This window comes from Podarcis cretensis, assembly GCF_951804945.1.
Source record: "Podarcis cretensis genome assembly, chromosome: 11".
NCBI classification, from domain to species: Eukaryota; Metazoa; Chordata; class Lepidosauria; order Squamata; family Lacertidae; genus Podarcis; species Podarcis cretensis.
Window position 1 is genome coordinate 29,529,777 of NC_137180.1, and position 24,551 is coordinate 29,554,327.

Genomic DNA, 24,551 nt, shown 5'->3' on the forward strand with positions numbered 1-24,551 from the left:
TATCCAGCAGAATGCTGCCATACGACTTGATAGATGTATCTGGACAAGCTCATATAATACTGATATTTCAAGGTCTGCACTGACTGGGCACCATTTAAGGGATTAGTACTGGCTTTTCATATTCTAGATGGCCTGAAACCAAGCTATCTGTTGAAGTATTTTCTTTCATAGTTAACTGTACCAGGTTCTGTGATTTGTCAGTAGGCCTGGGCCTACTGTTGGCTATTGCAGAATAGGGTCTTATCTGTAGTAGCTCCCTGGTCTAGAATTCACTTCCCCCTGAAGAATTGGATGGCAGAGACCTTAATGGGTTTCTGCCAGTAAGTAAAAGCATTTTCGTTTTCCCAGTCGCTAGAATGGGCGGGGGGTGGGGTGAACTGTTTTGGCTCTGCAGGCCAGATCTTTATCAGATTCTAGCCTTGTGGACCAAATTTGATAGGTGAGTGATGCAAAGAGGTAACAACAACAACAACAACAACAACAACAACAACAACAACAACAACAACAACAAATTTACTTGTACCCCACCCATCAGACTGGGTTGCTCTAGCTACTCTGGGCAGCTTTCAATGGAATATAGAAGAACACACAATACATCAAATATTAAAAGCTTCCCAGTACAGAGCTACCTTCAGATTTCTACAGAAGGTCATATAATTGTTTATCTCTTTGATATCTGACAGGTGGGCATTCCACTACTGAGAAGGTCCTCTGCTTGGTTCCCTTGGTGGTACTTTAAAGCACCCGAAGTTTGGATTTTACTGTGCATCAGTTGATGCATCGGCAGCCTTGTCTCTAGGTGTCCCACACCTGATAATACATACCATATCAAATGTGGGGCTGTGGTTTGAGGAAAACAGCATTGTGGGCCAAATTTTAACCCCATATCAGGCTGGAATGTTCCCTTGCACTAGACAGCAAATAAATTATATTGTCATTGTTACCAGTCTCTGGACTGGCGCAGTTCTGTTTTGATTCCTATCCTTAACTTTTATTCAAATGCCTCTATAATTGAGTGGTTTTATATGTTGGAAACCATTTTGGGATTACTGGTATGACAAAATGTGGTCTGTAGAACTAAGAAACAACAGGCAAACAAATAATACATCTTTCAGAAGAAAGGGGAAGAAGGTATGTGGACTCTCTGATTGATTCATACAAACCACCAGAAAGTGTAAAGTTATCAGACCTTTCTAGCCATGCAAACCATAGGGGCATAACAATGCCCCCAGTTGGATGACTTTCCTTAAATTGATAGGTTACTTACAAGATGGAGGACATCAGAATGGTAAACTGAAATTATTTCAAAAACTTCAGTAAGATCACAGGGACTAGAAACCTGGAAATGCACAAAATTCAAACAGGTTTCCTTTCTCCCTCAGAGTATTTGTCCATTTGCAGGTGAAATGAGGCAATCTTAAAGCACTGGTTTCTATATAAATAAGTGATTCTCTAAATATGCTAAAGTTTCTAAATTAAAAGAAAATATAAGGCCAAAACACTGCAATGAGGATTGAGCCTGGTTAGCAGTTTCCATGAGTCATGGAATGTTGAATATCAGTCAGAAGAGGAAAAAATAGGGTGGGGAATCAGCCAAACTGACTCTATAATGGTTGTCTGGAATCCTGAACAAGAACAGTTCTGCTGCTAAGAAATGAGGATACAGTGCTGTAGCTGCGAGTTCCACTTGCCCTATCAAATAATGTACTCAGGTGGCTGAGTGCTAAAAAGAAACCACTGGAAAACAATCAGCATGCTCAGTGGACTCCAAGAGCCACAGAAAGCTAAGTGGACAAAAGCAAAGGAAAACCAGGAGGGAAGGGAGAAGGCAAATTTTTCGCACCTACCCCTTACAGCTTAGCTAGCTGTAACCCTCAACAGGACTACTGCTGTTAGGGGTTGAGGATACGCTGTAGGTTCCACTTATAATACCTTCCCACTCTGCTCTTTCACAGCAAAGTCTTTCCCACACATCATCCTCTCTCTTCTTCACTTCCTGGAGTCCCATCCCTTTCTCTTCATTTTCTATTAGTTAGCATATGATAAACTTTTAGAATCTGTTTCTGTCCCAAGACAGCTTTTGGTACTCTCCTGGAGAGTAGACATATATATACTTCTTCTGGTTTGAGCATATGCTTCTTTGTAACTTCTTTCCAATGAAGCACCTTTATTTATTTGCAAAATGTAGCTGCCGAGATATTGGTTGGTGCCAAACATTTGGAGCACATGTTGTTGTTGTTGTTGTTGTTGTTGTTGTTGTTGTTTAGTCATTTAGTCATGTCCGACTCTTTGTGACCCCATGGACCAGAGGACGCCAGGCACTCCTGTCTTCCACTGCCTCCCACAGTTTTAGTTTGACTATATTTTGTTTCCCTAGTGCTGGTTTTAGTAATGTTTTTGTGATTAAATTTATTTTATTTTATTTCACTTTTAAATTGTGATTGCTCAGTATGATAAATCGTAAACCACTTTTTAGGCTCTTTGCTTAAAATGCAGTCTAAAAATATTTTTTAAAAATAATACTTAGAATGGCATCCCATTTTTGAAACCCTGTAATGTAGGCAAATACCACTATTCTAGTGCAGATGGTAGCCTGTGTCTGAGTGAAAATAGCTGGCCTAAGGTTACCTGTTGAATTCATGGTAGAAAAGATATTCAAACTGGGAGCTTTCTGATTTGTAACACAGTCTTGTAATCATTACTCACATCAGTTCTTCATATAATGTGTGACCTTGTGGGTATAATCATGAATGGTTTCCTCCTCATTTGAACTCACGTGAGATAATATAAAGTTACATAATAGAATCCTTGCACAAACGATATCTCGAAATTATTGGTGTAAACACTGTTATGCACCACAGTCTACAGAGTTTGGATTGACTCATGATGATAGGTAGACTTGTTCAAATGTTACACTGGACGCAGGTACATACTGTTTCTATACATGTTAATTCATACACTTGTTAATTTCCACAGCTGAGCTACTGTGTACATAGTTTGTATACTTGTTGAGTGTAACATGTGAACACTCCTAGGGTTATTATTTTTTTTCTCACATTGGTTGAGATCCAGAGTTTCTTCCCACCACCAGTAGGTACATTATGCTGTGGGGTGGGAGGAACGATAACTATTTTTTGCTGGTTTCTGTTTTCCCAGCAGCAATTCCCATGCTGTTGCAAAGGGTCCCCAGCCCTCTGGAAAAAATTATTTGGAGGCATATGGGCTGTGGGGAGAGGGAAAATAAATGAAAGATACCGTCTTCCCCATTCCACCAGTAGGATTCCTCCTCTGAAAGAGGAGGTTTCCGTAGACAGAAGGAGTCCTTCAATTTCTGGAAGGCACAGTTTGCATCCAATCCATTGAATACACCATATTTTGTATTATTTCTTAAAAACATACTATTTTTGCTCCTCATTAGAAAAAACAAATGTGTTTTCTGCCATTTATGTTTCCCTTGTCATCATAGCATTGCTGCAGTCCTGGTGCCTTGCAAAGTTATGCTAGCACAGCGTTTTCTATATCCCATCCTCAGTGCATGGGAAAAGTAGATGTATGGAGTACAATACTTTTTAATTTTCCATCAAATGAAGTCACACTCCCCCCCCCCCAAAAAAAATAATTAGTGTCCAAAAATTATTAATGTAACATCTTTATTATTGTAATAGCATATTTATTTAGAATATTTTTTGCCCTCTTTCAGCTGGAAATATGTCCCAGAGCAGGGACGTGGGTGCCGCTGTGCTCTAAACCACAGAGCCTAGGGCTTGCCGATCAGAAGGTCAGCAGTTCGAATCCCTGCTACAGGGTGAGCTCCCGTTGTTTGGTCCCTGCTCCTGCCAACCTAGCAGTTCGAAAGCATGTCAAAGTGCAAGTAGATAAATAGGTACCGCTCTGGTGGGAAGGTAAACAGCGTTCCGTGTGCTGCTCTGGTTAGCCAGAAGCTGCTTAGTCATGTTGGCCACATGACCCAGAAGCTGTCTGCGGACAAACGCCGGTTCCCTCAGCCAGTAAAGCGAGATGAGCGCCTCAACCCCAGAGTCGTTCACTGCTGGACTTAATGGTCAGTGGTCCCTTTACTTTTACCTTTATGTCCCAGAACAGCCTACAAAGATCAGAAATATGTTTTGAACATTAAGACTGGTTCAAAATATATAAGAAACATCCTTTTGTTTTTGTTTTGCCCAGTGTGCACTCTTAGTATCTCTTTTAGAGTAATATAACTTAGCTCAGCTCTTTAACCCTGGAGAATTTAGTTTACTAATTACAACTTGAAAGTGTTATATCACACTCAGTTCTTATTGGGCTGGAACCATACTAGGCCCTTTGCAAACCAAAGGGTCTTGAATCCTGCAGATGTTCCTGCTAAAAGAAGGGAGGGAGGAGATTTTTGTCTAATTTCCTTTCCTCCTGCATTCCCCAGTGCCGATTCCCTTACTGTTCTACAGGGTCCACCAACTCTCCGTAGCAGATTTTTTTGGGAGAACACAGGGAAGGAAGAATCAGTGATTGCCTCTTCCCTTCCACCTAAGAAAGCACCCTGTTAAGTCTAGGTTCATGACATTGACTCTGCTGAAAATTGTTGTATGAGAATAAAGAAAATCAACAGTTATTACCTAGTTACATTTATAATGTTTCTAAAATCTAGATAGTTGCAACATTATTACATAAGAGGATTTCCAAGTAACACACACTGCATGTTTCTTTTATAGTTGCCCTACTCAAACAATCTAAATCTCCCAGGCGATAAGAAGGGGACTCTCTGCTCCCATCACCATTGCCCTCCATGAGTTGGAGGGGTGACGTCTGCAGCAAAGAAGACTTTTCTATTCAAATTGTCTCCCCACACAATTTAGAACCATGGAAAATCAGGGTTCTCAAACACAAAGGGAGCCTTCACAGGTAAAAGGACTTCCTACTGTAAAGGTTACTCCCTCTAACTCATGGAGGGCTATGGAGACACCAACTGGGGTTGCAGTAAGCACTCTCAGCCTCAGCTCTCATATCATGCAAGGGTTTTAGAATGCCTGAATAATAATTCTAGACATTTATTTACTATTTAAGGCATTTATATATCGCTTAATCTAAGTGGTTAGAACACGAGCAGGAAGACTTTCCAGAATTAAAATAAAGTTATCAGGAGAGGCATTAAGAGGTTTTTATTCTTACACTTTTAGCAGCCATTAAAAGTTAGTAACACAGCAGGTGATCATATGGGTAAGTGTAAATATTCTGAAATAAATAGCAGTTGGTGACCTGGAATGTCAGGGCTCTAGACAAGGGTGTGTGTTTGTCAATATATCCTACATGTTTTACAGACTCCTCAGGGAACAGGGGAAGATACAATTTCACCTTTTCTGTGCCAAAACATTTTAATTATATCTTCTTCCAAGTACAGCGGTTCAGTAACCAAGGAGCTGACATTGATGCATGTGTTGATAAAGCTGCAAACATTCAAAATGAGATTAACAAAGATTTTGAGGAAAGGGTGACAGCTAATTTTGCACAGTATTCTGCATCTAATTCAGGTCAGTGTAATCATAGAATATTTTATAACTCTTGTGTCATCCAGAAGGACTTTTATGATGCTTTGTGTTAATGAACATTTGTGTGTATGAAGAATATAGTTCAAAACCTATTTTTCATACAAATAAGAGCTTTTTATTACATTTCCATAGGTTGTAGCTATAAAAGGAAAAGCAGGATTTGATGATGATGATCAAAGTAGCTATTTTTTCCTAATATGCCTGAAAATGTAGGGAAAATGTATAAGAAACTTAATCTTATGTTTGTTTTATGTTGCTTGTTTTCTACCAAATATTTTTCAAATAAATCTATATTACATGTAAAGAATAAAAATACAATTTTTAATGTTGTATTTAGACCTTTTGAGCACATTTCAGAGTATTTCAGTTCTATTCTGCTCTTTATTTGAAAGCAGCTGACACTCTTCTTTCACTTTTCTTTTTGTTTGTGAAATTTTCTTTCTTTTTTTTTATCCACTCACTTCTCCATCTGCTTTCACTTTTGTTTGCTTGGGCCGTCTCTCATCCCAACTTGATAATGAGGAATGTGGTGTGACCCTGACCTCTATCAGCCCATGCATGACCTTCTGACTCCCCTACCTAACCTTTGACCTTTTCTTTGACAGCTTGATTAATTACCCTGTGTTATGATTTATGAGTAAGTGCTATGTAAAAATAATAGACAACAGGTGGTCCTCTAAAAACTTTTTGTGGCATGTTTTCTTTTCCTGCCTAACTTGATGAGCTATTTTAAGTTGGAAACTTGGTTGAACAATGTGTGTTTGGCAGTAATACAGCATTTTTACACATTTGGACACAGCAGTGGAATTCAGGAGCCTGAGAGATGAGGTGTAACTGGGATGAAAATATTACAAAGTGTTAGCAGGGTGCAGTTGCCAAAATGCACATTGGGTGGAAATACAAAAAGGAGTCAACTGACATTTCAGGCGTTTCAGTCTCAGGTCACGTCTTGAGAAAATTGCTCAAATAATGGAGGGGGCATTTTTCAAGCTGAGCTGCATCTCCAACAGCTATGTTTACTTTTACGCTTCACTAGTGACTTCTGATTGGTTGTCATGACCTCATCCTACTGTTGCACCTAGGATGTTGCAACAGTGACACATAGGTACTCTTCTTATGAAAAAGATGGGAAATAAAAAGAACATACATCTTTCAAAAAGATGAATGGCCATTCTTATGTCCATTTTAAACATGCATAAATCTAAGTTACAGATCTTAGCTCTTTGGGTTGCTTTTCCTGAGGATTAACTTTGATCTTGCTTCAAATGTTGTAAATGGGTTTCTTTTTTTAAAAAAAGAATCAAATTGATAAAGCTCAAGAAAATGATCTGCTACAGATTCTTACTTACAGGCCAGAAAGATAGTTGCATAGGTCAAGGGATTCCACTCTAGCCTCTGACCTCTCTGGTCACATATGGCATCCCATTCTGGTGAATTAATATGCAGGACTGAATGCTTTCAGCTCATTATTCATTTTCCAGACATAAGAGGTTTGTAGAATTCCAGAATGTATCTCAAATACTTGTTATTGCTATTGACTATCCTATTACTGGCTAATATGCTAAAACTAATATGCTGTATTAGTTTTATGTATATACAGAGAGTGTGGGGCATTTTATACAGACGTCTAAAACAGGATGTGACCATTATAATTTGCTACCTAACACACTTGTGGCATTTTGTGTGACACTTGATACAAAGCATTCTTCGGATTCTGTGTAGTTGCTAACGGTTGTCTATCTATCTAAGCTTGCTTTTACTTCATCTTATCATCTGAAAGTCAAGTAAGTTCATATATAAAATTGAAAATAAGCTTTCTGAAATAGCTGTTTAGAATGTCTTCGTAAGTTACACCACCCTATTGCAATAGACTTTGGAGAGATATCAGATAATATCCTTGTGGTATATGTTCTGCCGGTTAGATTTTAGAACTGATGTTGGATACTATCAAATTGGGTATCTAGCAAATAGCTTTGTTTTCCTGCATCTGTCCTGAAAACATCTATCACAACAATTGGTGCTAATTGGTCTGTGCACATGGACTTGAAGATTACTGAATACTGTATTCTGTCTCAAATATAGTATATTGCAGTTGGTTGGTGCCAATATTTCTAACAATCTGCAAAGCATATTTGTATTGGGGGAAGGGAGAGAGATTTATCTAATAAGGTTAGAAAAAGCAGTATTGGCAATTATCTTTGAAAATTTTACTTAATTTAGAAAATATGGCTTTCCAAATATAGACATAATTAAATGGCTGCTTTTAAAAATGAAAGTAATATTAAGAAGTTAACCTATGGGTTTGTTTAATTTTTGAAGGCATTTTCTTACATCTAATTGGGCCACCTAGACTAGAAACAAGGCTAGTAGCTACTGATCAGTTGATACTGTTCTGAATAGTCATTTAAATATGACGGGGTAGGGTGTGCTTCTGCCTAAACTGAGGTCATAGATTAGTATTTGCTCACTTTCCCTAAAAGGTACATTACAGGTTGTATGCCCTTTTTATAAAACCAAAGCTTTGTCTTACTACTTGCCACAACATATTTTAAATCTTTACCTAAACATAGGTTGATGTCAACTTTGCTTTAACTCGGTGAAGCCAGTGGTAATGTCCAGAACTTATATGGGCTTTGACACTGATAATTTGGTAATAGAACAATTTTATTTTACATATTAAAATTGAATAACTTCCTTTACAAGTATGCTATTCAAAAATCATGCAGATTGAAATATAAATATTAAAGACCCCAATGAAATCTTTTTAAAAAACCCAATGCTGCATTGTTTGCAGAAGTGAAGAGGAAACAAAGGTCATACTATGGTTAAAGACATAGATTAACTTGTGATAGGTTGAGTTGATAACAATTTAGCAAAACTGATAGAGGTTAAATTCTGCTGTGGTTATATATGCTATGTTGCATTTCTACATCCTTTTATCTGAGCAAGTATTGTATATTACACCTAATCCTCTTTCCTATGCCTATTTTTCTTCATATAGTTTAGGCTGAAGGGGCTGAGGACAAAAGATGGAAAAGAATATGACTTTATATCAACTTCCTTACAAGCAAAGCAACATTTATAATGGGTTTTTAGAAAGAAACCATGAAGTGCATGATAGAATTTCCATGCTAATTTATTGTTACTCTAACAAATATGGTATTTGAAAAAGTTTTAAAGAGCTACTGAGGGTTGGTTTGTGCTGTTTAAAACCTAATTGATAAAAATCCTTTAATTGATTTATGTTGCTTTGATTTTTGAAATGGATTCATTTTTCATCTGTTGATGTGTCTTTGAAAAATTGACATTATGTCCTCATAAAATTGGACAAATGAGTCATGTAATTTTCAGTTACATAATCAATAACTTAGACAAATTTTACTTCTCTGGTGATTTATGTGTGTCTGTTTTTGTGAGCAACAAAACGTGGATACAGTTTCACATTTCAGTTACACATGTAAAATCATAACAAATACATGAATTTTAAATCTTGCATTGTAGTGAAAGTAAGAAAGAATCAATACGCAGAACATCTGCTCAGAATAAACAGGTCAGGAACATGGACAGCAAACTAAAGCACTGAGCTCTGCAGGGCACCGCTTCTGAATGGTTATAAAAAGTTAACCAGTTTTTTCTCTGCATGTTGTTTAAAATAGTATGAAAGGTGCTTTGTTTAGTTGGTGTTATTTCATTAGTAGTTTTGAATTAGTCCCTGAAGGCAGGAATCTGTTTTTCAGAATATTACACATTTGGATCCTAAGTTCATTTTCATACATATCTGAATTGAATCATCTTATACTCTAGTACAATTTATACTTTATACATGATCACTCCATTCCAGAGAATAAGGTACATGTGAATGAATAGGTTCACTCTGAAGAGAGAGCTGAGGGGGGAAAGATGACAGGAGATCACTTACTCATGGTACAGAATCTAGGAGGCAATTTTCTCTTTGGCCTGTGGTGACCTTTTTGCCATGTTCCCTTATACCATAGACAGTGAACTGAATGCCTCTATTTCACCCTGCTTAACAGAGTGCAACAGTGTTCTTTAACTTTAGTTTTGGTGGGAGGAGAAGGTATAGCAGAAATTTGAGAAGGGCGTGAAAAGTTGTACAGGCACAAGGAAGAGGAGTAAGAACGTTCTTCAAATGTGATTTTAATAACTAGTCGAGTGTGTCCAACTGTAGAAAATCACCAAGTGACAATCTGTCTACCTGACAGTTACTACAATGCATTACAAGATTTTTGAATAGCTACATAGATTAGAATAAAGCAAAACCAAATAAAGTATCCTTTGTTAACTTTGATCATCTATATAGGTAGTCTTTCATCTGTTCACTTGGTCTGTTAGGCAGAAGTTATTTGCTGAATTAACTAGGTTAAAATGAATTTTACTTCAATACCTGGAACTTGTTTAGTAAACTATAAATAAGATTTTCAAAATAATCTTGAAGATCCACAAATTATGTGTTGGTATTTTGCTTTTGTTTCTTTCTCCTCCTTTTGCATAGGTATTTTGTTTAACCTACACAAAATGCACCATGCTTTCATATATTCTTCATTAGTAAACATTTTCTGAGAAAAATAAAATATTAATTTCTCCTAAAGTCTGTGAAGACGATACATCATATAATTCCAATAAAATTGTTCCGGTATAAACTGGTAACTAATTCATTTATTTCTTAGCAACATCAAATAATCACAGTTTATATTGATTCATTGTTACTCTGCTATCAGTTTGTGAATTATCTTCTATGGGACAAAAGTGTTTAATAGTTTAGGCTGTAATCCTATACACAGTTTGACTGCTTAAATCCCTTTTAAATCATTCTGATTTTTTAAAAAACTAACAGCACATAAGATTGGAGCATAAAGCTGCCTGAATAGTTTTTAAAAGAGGCAATGGTGGTAAAAGTAAAAGTTTCTGTCAATGAAGCATTAACTATATATGCTAGTGACCATGTTCTATAATCACTTTTTTATTTTAAAAAACCTACTTTCTGAAGAATTGCCTACAATATTGAAAAGTTATTAAAAGGTTAAAAAGAACTAGGCAAATAAGTGAACATAAATGTAGACTAAATAAATTCACATAGAAACACAAAATGAATGAAACAGTTCCTTTGTCAAGACAATAAAATAAAATGTAAACCATTTCAAAGGCAAAATCTATATGTATTCTTTTTCTTCTTCCTCTGCCATAGGAAGGCTATGGAGTAATAGTACTGAATCCGAATGAGAACTATATTGAGATTGAAAAGACAAAAGCCCAAGTACAGCTGTCTCCTGATAGCTCAGATGAACCTGCAGAAAAGAGAGAGAGAAAAGATAAAATCCAAAAAGATACAAAGAAGCGACGGGACTTCTATGAGAAATATCGGAATCCACAAAAAGAAAAGGAAACAGTGCAATTGTATATTAGAGTAAGTTGCTCTATTTTGTTTTGGGTTAACACTGATTAATTGAAAAAATGTTTTAATTTCACATACATAGTTGTACTCTAAAAATGTGGTTTTTCTTCATTTATATAACTAGCAAGTACTAAAAGTAAAACTGTCTTCTTTCTATTGTTATTTTCATTTGCATTCAATGTGAAAGTGTGTGTGTGGGGGGGTGGAAATCGTACTTAATTTCAAAGAGAAACTTCAAATAAAGCCCTAGGGAACATAATATGCATTCCAGAGACAAGGACTGATTTGAAAAGTAATTTATGAAATGTTTTTTAGTAGATGTGTGTATAAGATCTGTCTTTCAGAAACACTCCTTAAATACAGTTTAGGCAACATGTTTTACAGATGGTGACTGTTTGCAGCATTATGCTGTTATATTCTTGAGAAGCAAGAATATTAAATGATAGTCTAATACTTTAACAAATTGCCTGATAAATTAATAATATAGTGAGCAAAATTCTGATGTTGATATTGTATGGTTGTACCTTTACCATATAATGTAACATTTCTGTATGAGTACCCACCCACTGTATTTCAGCTAAACTTCTGAAGGAAGATAAAGGGAGACAGTTATTAATAAATACCTTAATAAATATTTAAGCCAAAATAGTTCAAGAACAGTGCAGTGAGGAAATTCTGCCCCTTGCTCTTTTCTTTTCTTAGCCAGTGAACCTTTGCACTTTGTAATACTAGCAGCATGGGATCGTTATAACAGTGCTACCCAAGGATTTCTAATTCTGCAGGGGGCACAAACAATATTATTTGCACTTTGACACATTCTGCTTCATATACATATGATGCATTATACATTCGAGACATATTCATACAATTTTCAAAGCTCTTTTTATAGAAGTTTGCATTGTTATTCAAGAATAAAATATGTCATAAATGCTCCAGTGTCATTAGAATGTTCTGCCTAGGATACCTAGGATGATTGAACAGTGAAAACCCGGTGGGGGGGGGGAATAGGAATATTTTGCATTTTTTTTGCATGTTCCTTATGATGAGGATTAATGTTACTCTAGATGACTTCAGTGTATAAAACAAATAAGCTTAACTTTAGATGCTAAAATGAAAGAAATGGGAAACACTTGCATGTCTAGATGAATGAATGAGGAACAGGAAAGAATGAGGAAAATAATAGCTGTATTTTAAAGAGCAACTGAAAAGTGTTGGCTTTTCCATGTTACTTCCTTATATGATGTGCAATAGATTACTCATTAGTCTGCTCCACTTTAAGAGAAGCACCTCCTCTTTTAAGGTAAGAGAACCTTGGTGTTGTACAGGGTGTTGTACAGCTGCCCAGATTTGAGACCCTTTCCTGTGTTTCTCTTTGGGTTTGGGTACCGTATTTTTCGCTCTATAAGACGCACCAGACCACAAGATGCACCTAGTTTTTGGAGGAGGAAAACAAGAAAAAAAAAATTCTGAATCTCAGAAGCCAGAACAGCAAGAGGGATCGCTGCGCAGTGAAAGCAGCAGTTCTTCTTGCTGTTCAGTCTTCTGGGATAGCTGGGCAGTCTGCATTCGCTCCATAAGACACACACACATTTCCCCTTACTTTTTAGGAGGGAAAAAGTGAGTCTTATAGAGCAAAAAATACGGTAGTTAGGCTGAAAACAGGACCTGATCCACGGTGCTGTATCATTAAGTGTGAATTGCTTTCATTCCGATGTTTGGTGAGAATGCCACTGCATGAAGTACTACCCATTACATTGCTCTTTCTTGCCTGCTAATACAGGTCACCTATTAGAATACAGCTTAGAGCCAAAGATTTTACTGCACAAGCAGAACACACCTCAGAATTCAAATATATCTCCCACAAGTAAAGCATCACCAGAGGGCCACATCCCTTGGTGACCTGCGGGGGGGGGGGGGCTGCAGAGGGGAGAAATTGATGACATTCACAGTCCTTGAAGTCTCAGTTCTACCCAGGTTGAATTCATTGAGAACACACTAAAAGTCAAAATAAATAGGCAGACTTCATAGCACGGATGTTTCAAAATTACTTTCAATTACTTCGTGCTTTGTTTATCAAAATTACTAAGAGCACTTCTCTATGAGAAGACCAACCCTTTTGTTTCTTGTTTGCTAGCATATGAATTAAGATTGGACCATTATAGGTAGTGAACTTATATTGTTGAAAGTTGGCATTGCCACACCATTGCTCTTCTGAATATCTGTATGTACAGTGATAATATTTTTATTTCTCACTTTTTCACAATGGTTTTTTTGTCTTCCTTTGTTTTGCAAATTTACCTATTAAATTCCACATTACTGTGTGTTTAGGCATCTGATGAACAGACAAATTAAGGTAGATCTACATGACTTGCATTAGAAGGTGCTGTTTTCCAGTTTTGTAGTACTAGGCTCTGAGAAAGGTTTGTAGTATGCTCAGCGGACATTAAAAAAAATACAGTTTGTGCTAATTCCTACTAGGAGAACACTGGTTGACTACTCCCATAAACCCATAAGGGATGTCACCAAAACACAGTGGAGTTATACCCAAAGACAGGCAGACCAATACTAGTTAATAATTAAACACACACACACACACAACATAGCTGCAGAAAGTAGAGAAGACAATACTCCTATGCAAGAGAAAATCTTGTTTTACTAAATGCATTACCACTTCCAAATACACTACTGAAGAGCAGTTAAATACTATCTGCATAATAGTCTATACTGGTTGTGTTCTGGGTTTGTTTGTTTTTTAAGTATCGGTAATTTATTCAGCAAAAGCTTGAATATGTTAGCTTTATAACTTAGTTATTTTAATTATTACTCTCTCTTTTGTAACTAATATATACTTAAATATCTGTGAATGGCCCAGTTTTCCATTATTCAAGAATTCTACACAAACCTCTATGGTAATCTATATTTACAACCATAAGCTACAACAGAACGGAGGCCTCTGCTAAGGCTTTTTCTATGAGATGAATATAAATAGAAATGACTAACTAGCAGATTATGCGTACCTTCTGAAGCTTTAAGAGTACAGCTTGAAAGATCAAAGTGCTTATTGTTTCAAGCTGTAAATTTTTTAACTATGAAATAATGTACTTGCCAATGTATGTTACAGCTTGTTAAGGGGATTGATTTGGTCTGGGTAATAAACTTCATCTCACACAATATGGCAGGAAAGCTTACTTACTGTGTTTTCTTATAAGACAATTTTTTGTTCCTAAAAACATCTGCCAACTGTGTTCAGTAGTCAAAAGAAAAATGTCATGTTTCATAGGATTATATTTCATTCAAATCTAAGGAAGAACTCTTGAATTAAATACAACATTCCATACAAAAGAAAATGTTTCACATGAGATTATTTAATTAAGGCATTGTACATTACCTAATAATATGAAAGTATCTTTTTAAGGAGTCAAATAGCTGAACGTACAGTATATACTTTCATGCCTTTAAAATATATTTCTCCTGAGTTTATGGACACATTATTTCATTCAGACCACCAGAGGCTGCTGCTGTTCATACTGGCAAATGTTTATTCTGGAAACATAGCTCCCAAGCCAATAAACTCTAAGCATATTCATTGCTGAACTTAAGTAAAAAAAAACTTTGGGATGCAAACTTAGATTAGCCCGAGAGCTTGGAACTCATCTAGTAGAATGTTTACTTTGAAGAGCCGCACCTCTGCATTTTATTCCAAACTTTTTGAAACTCCCCTCAATTTCAGAAAATGTCATGATGCATTGTAGGGGGCTACTATTCAAGAAAAACCAGCTTTGCTTCTTTAGATCCTGGCTGTTATATTTCAGCATAGATTGTATGGAACATAGAGAGACAAATTTGCTTCCATCTGCATTGTATTAGATAAACCTTAAATATAACATTAAGGCACAAATGATGCATGCATGCATATTTCCCAGTTGTGTAACTACAAATTTTATTTTGCATCTGTGAAATTGCAACCACCCTTTAACCTAAGTCTGCTCCTTTTAAATATATTTGATTGCAACTTAATTTTTTTTATAAATTCTTCAGTGGATTGTGTAAAAGTTTTCTTCACTGGCAATTAATGCAAAATAAGAATCAATAGGAGATAAAAGTAAGGAAATCAGCATATAATGTTGGGAAATGTGCTGCAAGCAACCTTTGTCATAACCCTTTGGAACAAACACAGTATTGATGCAGTTTTTTATTTAAATTCTTTTTGAATGTATGTTCATTTATGAAAAAATCTAATTCTAGGATCTAGAATATAACTTATTTTGATTAGGGGTTGGTGGCATGGGAACAGGGGTGAGAAATGTCCCCTCCCCCATTTGTTTATCACTAGCTTAGTTGCTGGGGGACGCAGGTGGCGCTGTGGGTTAAAGCCTCAGCGCCTAGGACTTGCCGATCGAAAGGTCGGCGGTTCGAATCCCTGCGGCGGGGTGCGCTCCCGCTGCTCGGTCCCAGCGCCTGCCAACCTAGCAATTCGAAAGCACCTCCGGGTGCAAGTAGATAAATAGGGACCGCTTACCAGCGGGAAGGTAAACGGCGTTTCCGTGTGCGGCTCTGGCTTGCCAGAGCAGCGATGTCACGCTGGCCACGTGACCCGGAAGTGTCTCCGGACAGCGCTGGCCCCTGGCCTCTTAAGTGAGATGGGCGCACAACCCCAGAGTCTGTCAAGACTGGCCCGTACGGGCAGGGGTACCTTTACCTTTACCTTTAGCTTAGTTGCAAGCTTGAGCAGTAGTAATAACAGTAGCAAAGTGAATGGCCTTTTGCCATGTATCCTGATGAATGAAATACCTATGTGCTAGTATAAAACTTTTTAAATAGGAGAAAAGGATGAGAGAGAACAGCTTTCTTAACAGAAGGTGACAACAGGAGGAATGGCAGCAGGAAAGCTCTGCAAGAAGAACACAGCATTTCTGCTCATTGTGCTGTTAAGCTTGCGTTATACTCTTTAATATGGTCCTCTCCTTCCTCACATAGTCTCATATTTTCTTTGAGAGACCAAGTTGTCATAGAAAAATATTGACTAGTCTCTAAGTACTTCTGTAAATTCTTCCCATATCCTTTCCCATTCCCCCAATATTTTTAGGAGATATTTTTAGTGGAGTGGCCATAGCTCAGTGGGGGGCAAATACTTTATATACAGAAGGTCCCCAAATCAAGTATCTTAAGTTAAAAGGATCTGGTAGCAAGTGAGGCAAAAACCTCTGCCTGGAATCCTGGAGAGCTGCTGGCACTCTGAGCAGGTAATATTGGTCTGCCCTGAAATAAGACAGTTGATTATTATGCTGTCCTATACACAATTGGGACCAGATACCTAAAAGAGTGCCTCTTTGGGGCCCAGACACAAAGGAGTCATGGTGAGGGGCACAGACAACAAATCAATACCAGGAGATAAGAGTTGGATTCACATTGGCCACAAGATGGACAGGTTTGGCACAGGCATTGGGCATGTATACAGTGATCAACAAACCCACTTGCTGGTGGATCAGGAATTGGGGATAACCAAATTTATGGCACGAATCACATCTGGAGAATCCTTCTGGTCACTAGTAGGGGATGCCGGGGCCCCTTCAGCCCCTGAATGGGCATCTGAACAGAAACACTGCCCTCCAAGATCCCTTAGGAGGACCCCACTTTGGAGCACAGGGGCAGGACCCAGCCAGCTCTCCTAAGGATCCAGCTCAATGCCTCTTCCACTTTATAACTGTGGCAATTGCTATGAGATAGGCAAAATCTACAGATGTAGCCCAATTTGTCAGCAGGGAACACCCTCATAGCAAGGTATGCGAGCTAGGTTGTCAACCCACTTTCAGAACAGTCCTGGAAACCCGTAAAAGAGGGAGGGTTGGAAGGAAAGTTCAGCAAGAACTGTGATGCTTATGACACTGCAGTTCACCCTTTTAAACCCTTCAGTGCGGACCTAAGTAAGTCCACTCCAAAGCTACGTCCACTGGGAGCCTGCTGATTGGCTCCCAGTGTCTTCCAAGATCTCTCAGCAGTACAGCCACACAGGGCAGGAAACTGCCTCCAAAACCCAGAAAAGGCAGCATTGGGCTACACATGTCGCTCCCTGCACCAGGTAAGGGGGAATGGAATTTCTTCTACATACCCAACCATCAATGCATTATGCAAGAAAGGGTATCCTGCAGATAGCAGGAGGTGCATTCTGCATGATGTCAGAATTGGTCCTTTTGAGTGGTAGCTCTTACCCTTTGAAAATTTCTCCCATTACATATCAGGCAGTTACCTTTTTTGTCTTTTTGGCCCCTGTTGAAGATGTTCTTCTTTCAACCAGGTTTTCCTAAAATCTTTATCCAAGCTGGTATCTGGATTGGATTTGTTGTTGTTGAATTGCTGTATGCAGTGGTGTTTTTAAACTGTTTTTATATTTATAATTGCTTTTTAAAGAATAACTTAGATATATGCAGTTGTTTTTACTGTTTTTATATATGTAACTGCTTTGTGTATGTTATATTGTAAATTGCTTAGGGATGCCCCATAAATGAAATAAATCATCATCATCATCATCTTGGGATAAGTCTTATGGAACTCCTTTGATTTAATTCTGATTAGACATACATAGAATTCAAGTTCAAAATAAGCAGCATGAGTACATTATTGTGATAATGTATGCGAAATACAGAGGCAGCCCATGTGGTTTCCTCCATATATTGTTGAACTACAACTCCTATCACCTCTGACCATTGTTTATGTTTGCTGGGTCGGATAACAGTTGTAGTCCAGCATCATCAGAGGGCCATAGGTTCCCCTACCCTGGTTTAGATGGAATGAAAGAGGAATATTTGCAACCTGTGGTTAATATGCTGATTATAAATTACCAGTGGCTCCCATCATAAATGTTTTCCTCAGCTCCTGGATATTAGGTTTATCTGATCATTTTTTAAAAAAGTGCTTGTGCGATGCAATTTTTCAAAACAACAGCTTTTATGCACTAATAATCTGAATTTATTTGAAAGCCATACAGTGGTACCTCGGGTTACAGACACTTCAGGTTACAGACTCCGCTAACCCAGAAATAGTACCTTGGGTTAAGAACTTTGCTTCAGGATGAGAACAGAAATTGCACGGCGGCGGCACAGCAGCAGTGGGAGGCCCCATTAGCTAAAGTGGTACCTCAGGTTAAGAACAGTTTCAGGTTAAGAACGAACCTCCAGAATGAATTAAGTTCTTAACCCGAGGTACCACTGTATGCACAAGAGTGGCAGTTCTGAAAAATGTTAATTCATAACTGCATTCTGTTATACTGCAGAGTGAACGGACTTGCTTCAGTTAGCATCATGTGATAGGGGAATAAAATAGGCTAGGAATTGGTTCTGAATAGTGCAGCAAGAAGTTTTTTAGAGTGTTAGTCCTGGCAGGGTTAGGAATGCAATTTGCACTCTGCTTTAGGCAGCAAAATGTCTTGGGCCAACACTGGCCATCACACAATCTTTCTGATTTATAGTGGATAGCCTCTGTGTCTCATGTCCAGAGAAGCTACCACTACAGCGGTTTACAGATGAGGAACTATTCGGTACTAGTTATTAAAAGTTGTTTCCTCAAAATAGGTAGAAAAATATGCCAAACATATTTTCCTAAATACAGTTTCCCCCTACAAAGTCCAGTTCTTTACAAAGATTATAAATGGCTGGATAAAATTTCAGGTTTGTGGATCCCAACCAATGTATCTAATAAGATTTACTGCAACAAATCTACAAAAACAAATTTGATTGTTTTAAGTTTTTTCTAAAGAAGACTTGTTGGTCACATTTTGTCTACCAGCTTTTGTAAAGAAGGGTGATTAGGAAGGACTCTGCTTCATAAATGTAGGTAGCAGAGATACATGAACTCAATTTTGATAATTCTATAGCTGTTCACTCTTTACTACTAAATAACCTATCTTCATCTATGGATGAGTCACCTGCTGACAACTTTTATTCTGTAATCTCTGATAAATATTATTATTATTGAATTACTTAAACAATCTTTATGGCTTTTAATTCATTGAGAGCTCTGAAGGCAAAGGTGACAAATCAGTCTAGAAATGACAGGAGATCCTGCTATACAGAGTTTCTTATTTCCCGTTTATCTGTTTATATCTGACTACATTTTAAGCCAGCTTGCAGATATTTACTTTTTCGTACATGCTTTGAGGCCTTTTCTTCATTTTTGAAACAGCATTCCTTTTTATGTGTGCAAGGAACAATACTCCACAGAGTCATGAAATCTCTCAGGGAAACTTTTAATCCTATTTTTCCTGTTTTCATTTAAATTGGCCACTTAAATAGTTGTTCGCAATGACTGCATCACTTTAGTTGACCCTCATCATACAGCTTTTTGAAGCTTCTCTGACAGAAGTGGTAATGAAGTTTGTTTTCATTTAAAACAATCTAATTGAGATTCAATTCATTATATTTCCCCAAGGACTACTAAAAGAACAAGAATTATAGCAGTTATATGCTAAACCAAAGCACTGTGGTGGCAGAGGTTTTATCATTGGATTCCTATCCATTGGATATTGTAATGTTCCTTGTGTGACTGGGTCAGCTAGACAGGGACAACAAATATTATTGGCACAATTTCATATACATAAATAATTCTGCTAACTAAGTATCTGTCTGATGCTTTCTTAATAATTTGTGTATATATGCTTGGCTAAAATACTTTTTTTTTTTAATGTTAACCCTCAAATAGCTTTGGATTTTGGTGCTTCTACACCAGGGGGCAGCAAACTTTTCCAGCAGGGGAAACTGTCCACTGTCCCTCAGACCTTGTGGGGGGCTGGACTATATTGGGGGGGGGGAATGAATGAATTCCTATGCCCCACAAATAACCCAGAGATGCATTTTAAATAAAAGCACACATTCTGCTCATAATAATAATAATAATAATAATAATAAATTTTATTTATATCCCGCCCTCCCCAGCCGAAGCCGGGCTCAGGGCGGCTAACAACACCAAAACAGTTCAACATTATAAAAACATTATAAAAGTTAATTAAAATCCAAATTGATGGCAACCATAAACTAAAGTTTTGTAAAGATTGCCAAAGGAGGGAGTCAGGCTGTGCCCTGACCAAAGGCCTGGTGGAACAGCTCTGTCTTGCAGGCCCTGCGGAAAGATGTCAAGTCCTGCAGGGCCCTTGTCTCTTGTGACAGAGCGTTCCACCAGGTTGGAGCCGCAGCTGAAAAAGCCCTGGCTCTAGTTGAGGCCAGCCTAACCTCTCTGTGGCCTGGGACCTTCAAGATGTTTTTATTTGAAGACCGTAAGTTCCTCTGTGGGGCATACCAGGAGAGGCGGTCCCGTAGGTACGAGGGTCCTAGGCCGTATAGGGCTTTGAAGGTTAAAACTAGCACCTTAAACCTGATCCTATACTCCACCGGGAGCCAGTGTAGCTGGTATAGCACCGGATGAATGTGATCTCGCAGCGAAGACCCCGTAAGGAGTCTTGCTGCGGCATTCTGCACCTGCTGGAGTTTCTGGGTCAGTCTCAAGGGCAGCCCCACATAGAGCGAGTTACAATAATGCAGTCTGGAGGTGACCGTTGCGTGGATCACAGTGGCTAGGTCAGGGCGAGAGAGGTAAGGAGCCAACTGCTTAGCTTGGCGGAGATGAAAAAATGCCGCCTTTGTTATAGCTGTAATCTGCGCCTCCATGGAGAGGGAGGTATCGAAGATTACACCCAAACTCTTAACGGACGGTGCTGGTACTAATTGCACCCCCGCAATTAGTTTTTACTCATGTAAAAACACACTGATTCCCAGACCGTCCACGGGCCGGATTTAGAAGGTGATTGGACCAGATCTGACCCCCGGGCCTTAGTTTGCCTACCCATGTTCTACACACTTCTTCATTCACTCAGAGTAGTGCTAAATGCATTAATAATGCTCCATGTCTCTTAAGGTCAAAAGGGTCAGTGGGGGTCTCTTTTTTAAAATCAACCAACAACCTTGCCATGCTGTTCCTTGGCATAAACACGCCACTGTAATGGACACTGCAGGGTTTACTTTCCTTAATCCAAACTGAAATGCATTTTCTTTAGTCAATAAGCGTTTTAGTATTGTGGAAATATTTGTTCCATTGAGCTTCCCCAATAGAGGGCACTGCTGGGAATGAAATTACTGCATAACCTAATCAAGATTCTAGTTTAAATACAAGAATGAAAATAACCTGCTTTGAATATTTTGAATGGTTTTGTAACTTGTATTTTAAATGTATCAAACAGGCTGTTCAGAAAGAGTGAAATGCTTTTGTAGTCAGATCTTGTTTCAATGTACGTGGCAATGGTTTTAAAGTTGATCATCTGAATAATGATAATTTAAACACCGGAGATGGAGGGTTTGTTTCCAGAGAAGAGACTAGAGTTTTCACTCTTTCTGTGGTATCACATCAATAATTCTAGTATTCCATAAAAAAAATCCTAGTTTGCAGTATACGTATTCAGCCACTGTTAAATTTTATACAAGTTAATAAAGCACTATTCCAAGTAAATAGCTGCAGCTATTAAATTCTTTTAGAAGTCATCATTAAACATAAACTATTTATGTTGTTAAGCTCCATATATACATGTAGGTCCCAGTTTCTGAGTACAATGCATTCTTGGTAAATAAGGTGAGTGTTAACATAACGAGCTAATTATTTCCATTATTTCCTATGGGAACATTTCTAATCCATCCTTTTTTCCTCCATGCTTTCTGCCTGAAACTCCTGGAGCCAATCAGCAAAAGCCAAACAAAGGAAAAATTTGTCTGTCCAGTCTCTCCTGCTCCCTGATTTGTCCAGTTTTCCTAGGATAGACATTAAACTAGCCATCCTATAATTCCCAGGATTTCCCCCTGGATTTTTTTTTTTTAAAAGAATCGGTCTTACATTGGCTACTTTCCAGTCCTGAGGTATAGAAGCTGATATTAGGGACAAGGTCTCCCCCCCCCTTTTTTTTTTTTTTGAAGAAGAAGAAAAGCAATTTCACATTTGAGTTCTTTGATAACTCTCAAGTGGGTGCCATCTGGACCCAGCAATTTGTTTCTTTTTATTTTGTCTATGAACCCTAAAACTTCATCTCTTTTCACTATTATTTGCTTCAGTTCTTCAGGTACATCTCCTACAAAAGTTTGTTCAGGCAATGGGATCTGTCCTATATCTTCCATTGTGGAGACAGAATCCATTCAGCTTCTCTGCAGTCATTGCAACCTTCATGCCAGGCAAGGAATTCGCTTTGCAACCTGTATGACCATCACACACCCATCTGTCTGTGCCATCTGCCACTGGAGAAGTATCAATGACACTAGAAGGATAGCTTGTACTGAGTTACGTCTGGAAGTGTTGCCTTTTGGGCGAATTTTTTGGGGGAAAGCTCAACAACTTTTGTGTCCAAAATTTCACTTTTTGAAATATGGTGACCCTACGTTATTCCAACAGGGAGATAGTAATACATGTGACAGACAGTGCAAAGCAATGGAAAGACCATCCCTGCTGGCATTCTAAACAGGTTCACCAGCTGGTGAACTTGATTGATTAGATATCCTCTAGAAAGGTATGTGGGAAACATTTCAACATATTTTTTTCCAAAACACTGCAAAATATCATTCCGAAAATATCAAGCATAGCCGGAACTAGGCATAATTTCCTGCTGGCATTCTGGGGTCATTGGGTTGGGCTCGGGCTCCTCCCATGCTGACAAAGGCAGGAGAAAAATCTCGTTAGGACATGGGTAGCTCCTGATTGGACAAAGCAGTCTTCTCTGCTACAGATACTGTTTTGCCTACTTCTATCAGGCTAATTTCCTTACCCCCCCCCCTCAATACTGATCTTTCTCTGCTTTTTCTTACTCCTTCACTATATCTGTTTATTATATATTTTTATTAAGAAACTGCTCCTGGGCTCCCTTCCTTTACAATGGCTGTTTCCCACCCTTTCTCAATCATACTCCCCTTTCCCTGTTTGAACTTTGAGCCTTTGCCCCCTTAAAAAACTCTATTGACTTCAACCGTTCTCTTCAGTACTTATCTCTGGCAGGGACTACTAGGAAGCAAGTTACGAGTCGGATTGCTTGCATGCCCCCTCCTTCCTTTGAATTTTGCACACTCTTCTCTCCCCAAAAAACTTCTTCACCTCAAAGCTAGTGCTACCCCTCCTTTCTCATTTCTGGTCACAGGCAGGGACTTCTGGGACTCAACTCAGCAAGGAATTTCTTGGTGAATTTTTGCAGCTTGCCTGACCCAGCAAGGGATTACTGGGCAATTTTTTTGCTGCTGGTCTGCCACTGTCTGTGGCCTCCCAGCTAGACCAAAGCAGCCTGCTTCCTGCTCCCTCTCACTGTGCTTGGAGCACTGGTGAACATTATCAAAGGAGTGTGGATCTCCTCCCTGCACAAATGTTGGTGGAGCAGCAGATCCCTATGCCAGCAGCCCCTGCGGCAACGGCAATAGCCCACAAGGCCAAACAGAAGAAAAACACTAGTGGAAGTGGCAAGGCAGAAGGCGGCTAGACGAAAGAAGGTGGAGAATAGGCGAGAGCAAACACACACAAGCACATTCAGTTGAGTGCCTTCAGAATCCTTAAATTCAATTTAGTACCGGCTATGCCAAACACACACTATCTCTTTGCAACCCCCAAAAGAGAAAATTAGTATGCAGATGACACAACCTTGATGGCAGAAAGTGAGGAGGATTTAAAGAACCTTTTAATAAGGGTGAAAGAGGAGAGTGCAAAATATGGTTTGAAGCTCAACATCAAAAAAACGAAGATCATGGCCACTGGTCCCATCACCTCCTGGCAAATAGAAGGGGAAGAAATGGAGGCAGTGAGAGATTTTACTTTCTTGAGCTCCATGATCACTGCAGATAGTGACAGCAGCCACAAAATTAAAAGACGCCTGCTTTTTGGGAGAAAAGCAATGACAAACCTAGACAGCATCTTAAAAAGCAGAAACATCACCTTGCCAACAAAGGTCCGTATAGTAAAAGTTATGGTTTTCTCAGTAGTGATGTATGGAAGTGAGAGCTGGACCGTAAAGAAAGCTGATCGCCGAAGAATTGATGCTTTTGAATTATGGTGCTGGAGGAGACTCTTGAGAGTCTCATGGACTGCAAGAAGATCAAACCTATCCATTCTGAAGGAAATCAGCCCTTAGTGCTCACTGGAAGGACAGATCCTGAAGCTGAGGCTCCAATACTTTGGCCACCTCATGAGAAGAGAAGACTCCCTGGAAAAGACCCTGATGTTGGGAAAGATGGAGGGCACAAGGAGAAGGGGACGACAGAGGACGAGATGGTTGGACAGTGTTCTTGAAGCTACCAGCATGAGTTTGACCAAACTGCGGGAGGCAGTGGAAGACAGGAGTGCCTGGCGTGCTCTGGCCCATGGGGTCACGAAGAGTCAGACACTACTAAACGACTAAATGACTAAACAACAACAACAACAAGGCTTAAATGTAGGATTGTATCAAGAGAAAAACCTGCAGGTTATAGAAGCTGCCTTTCTCATCTCCCCTCCAAGCAGAAGCCTCTTCATAGAATCATAGAATCATAGAGTTGGAAGAGACCACAAGGGCCATCGAGTCCAACCCCCTGCCAAGCAGGAAACACCATCAGAGC

At 38.7% G+C, this 24,551-nt stretch overlaps 1 protein-coding gene across 6 annotated transcripts in view; it reads left to right on the top strand.

Moving 5' to 3' along the window:
• Positions 1–24,551, top strand: part of ARB2A (ARB2 cotranscriptional regulator A) — a 214,163-nt gene that overhangs the window by 68,052 nt on the left and 121,560 nt on the right. For all 6 annotated transcript variants that reach the window (XM_079995707.1, XM_079995706.1, XM_079995708.1 and 3 more), the window contains one exon: positions 10,750–10,968. In XM_079995707.1, coding sequence (XP_079851833.1) covers positions 10,750–10,968 — 219 coding nt within the window. The remainder of the gene's footprint in view (positions 1–10,749; positions 10,969–24,551) is intronic.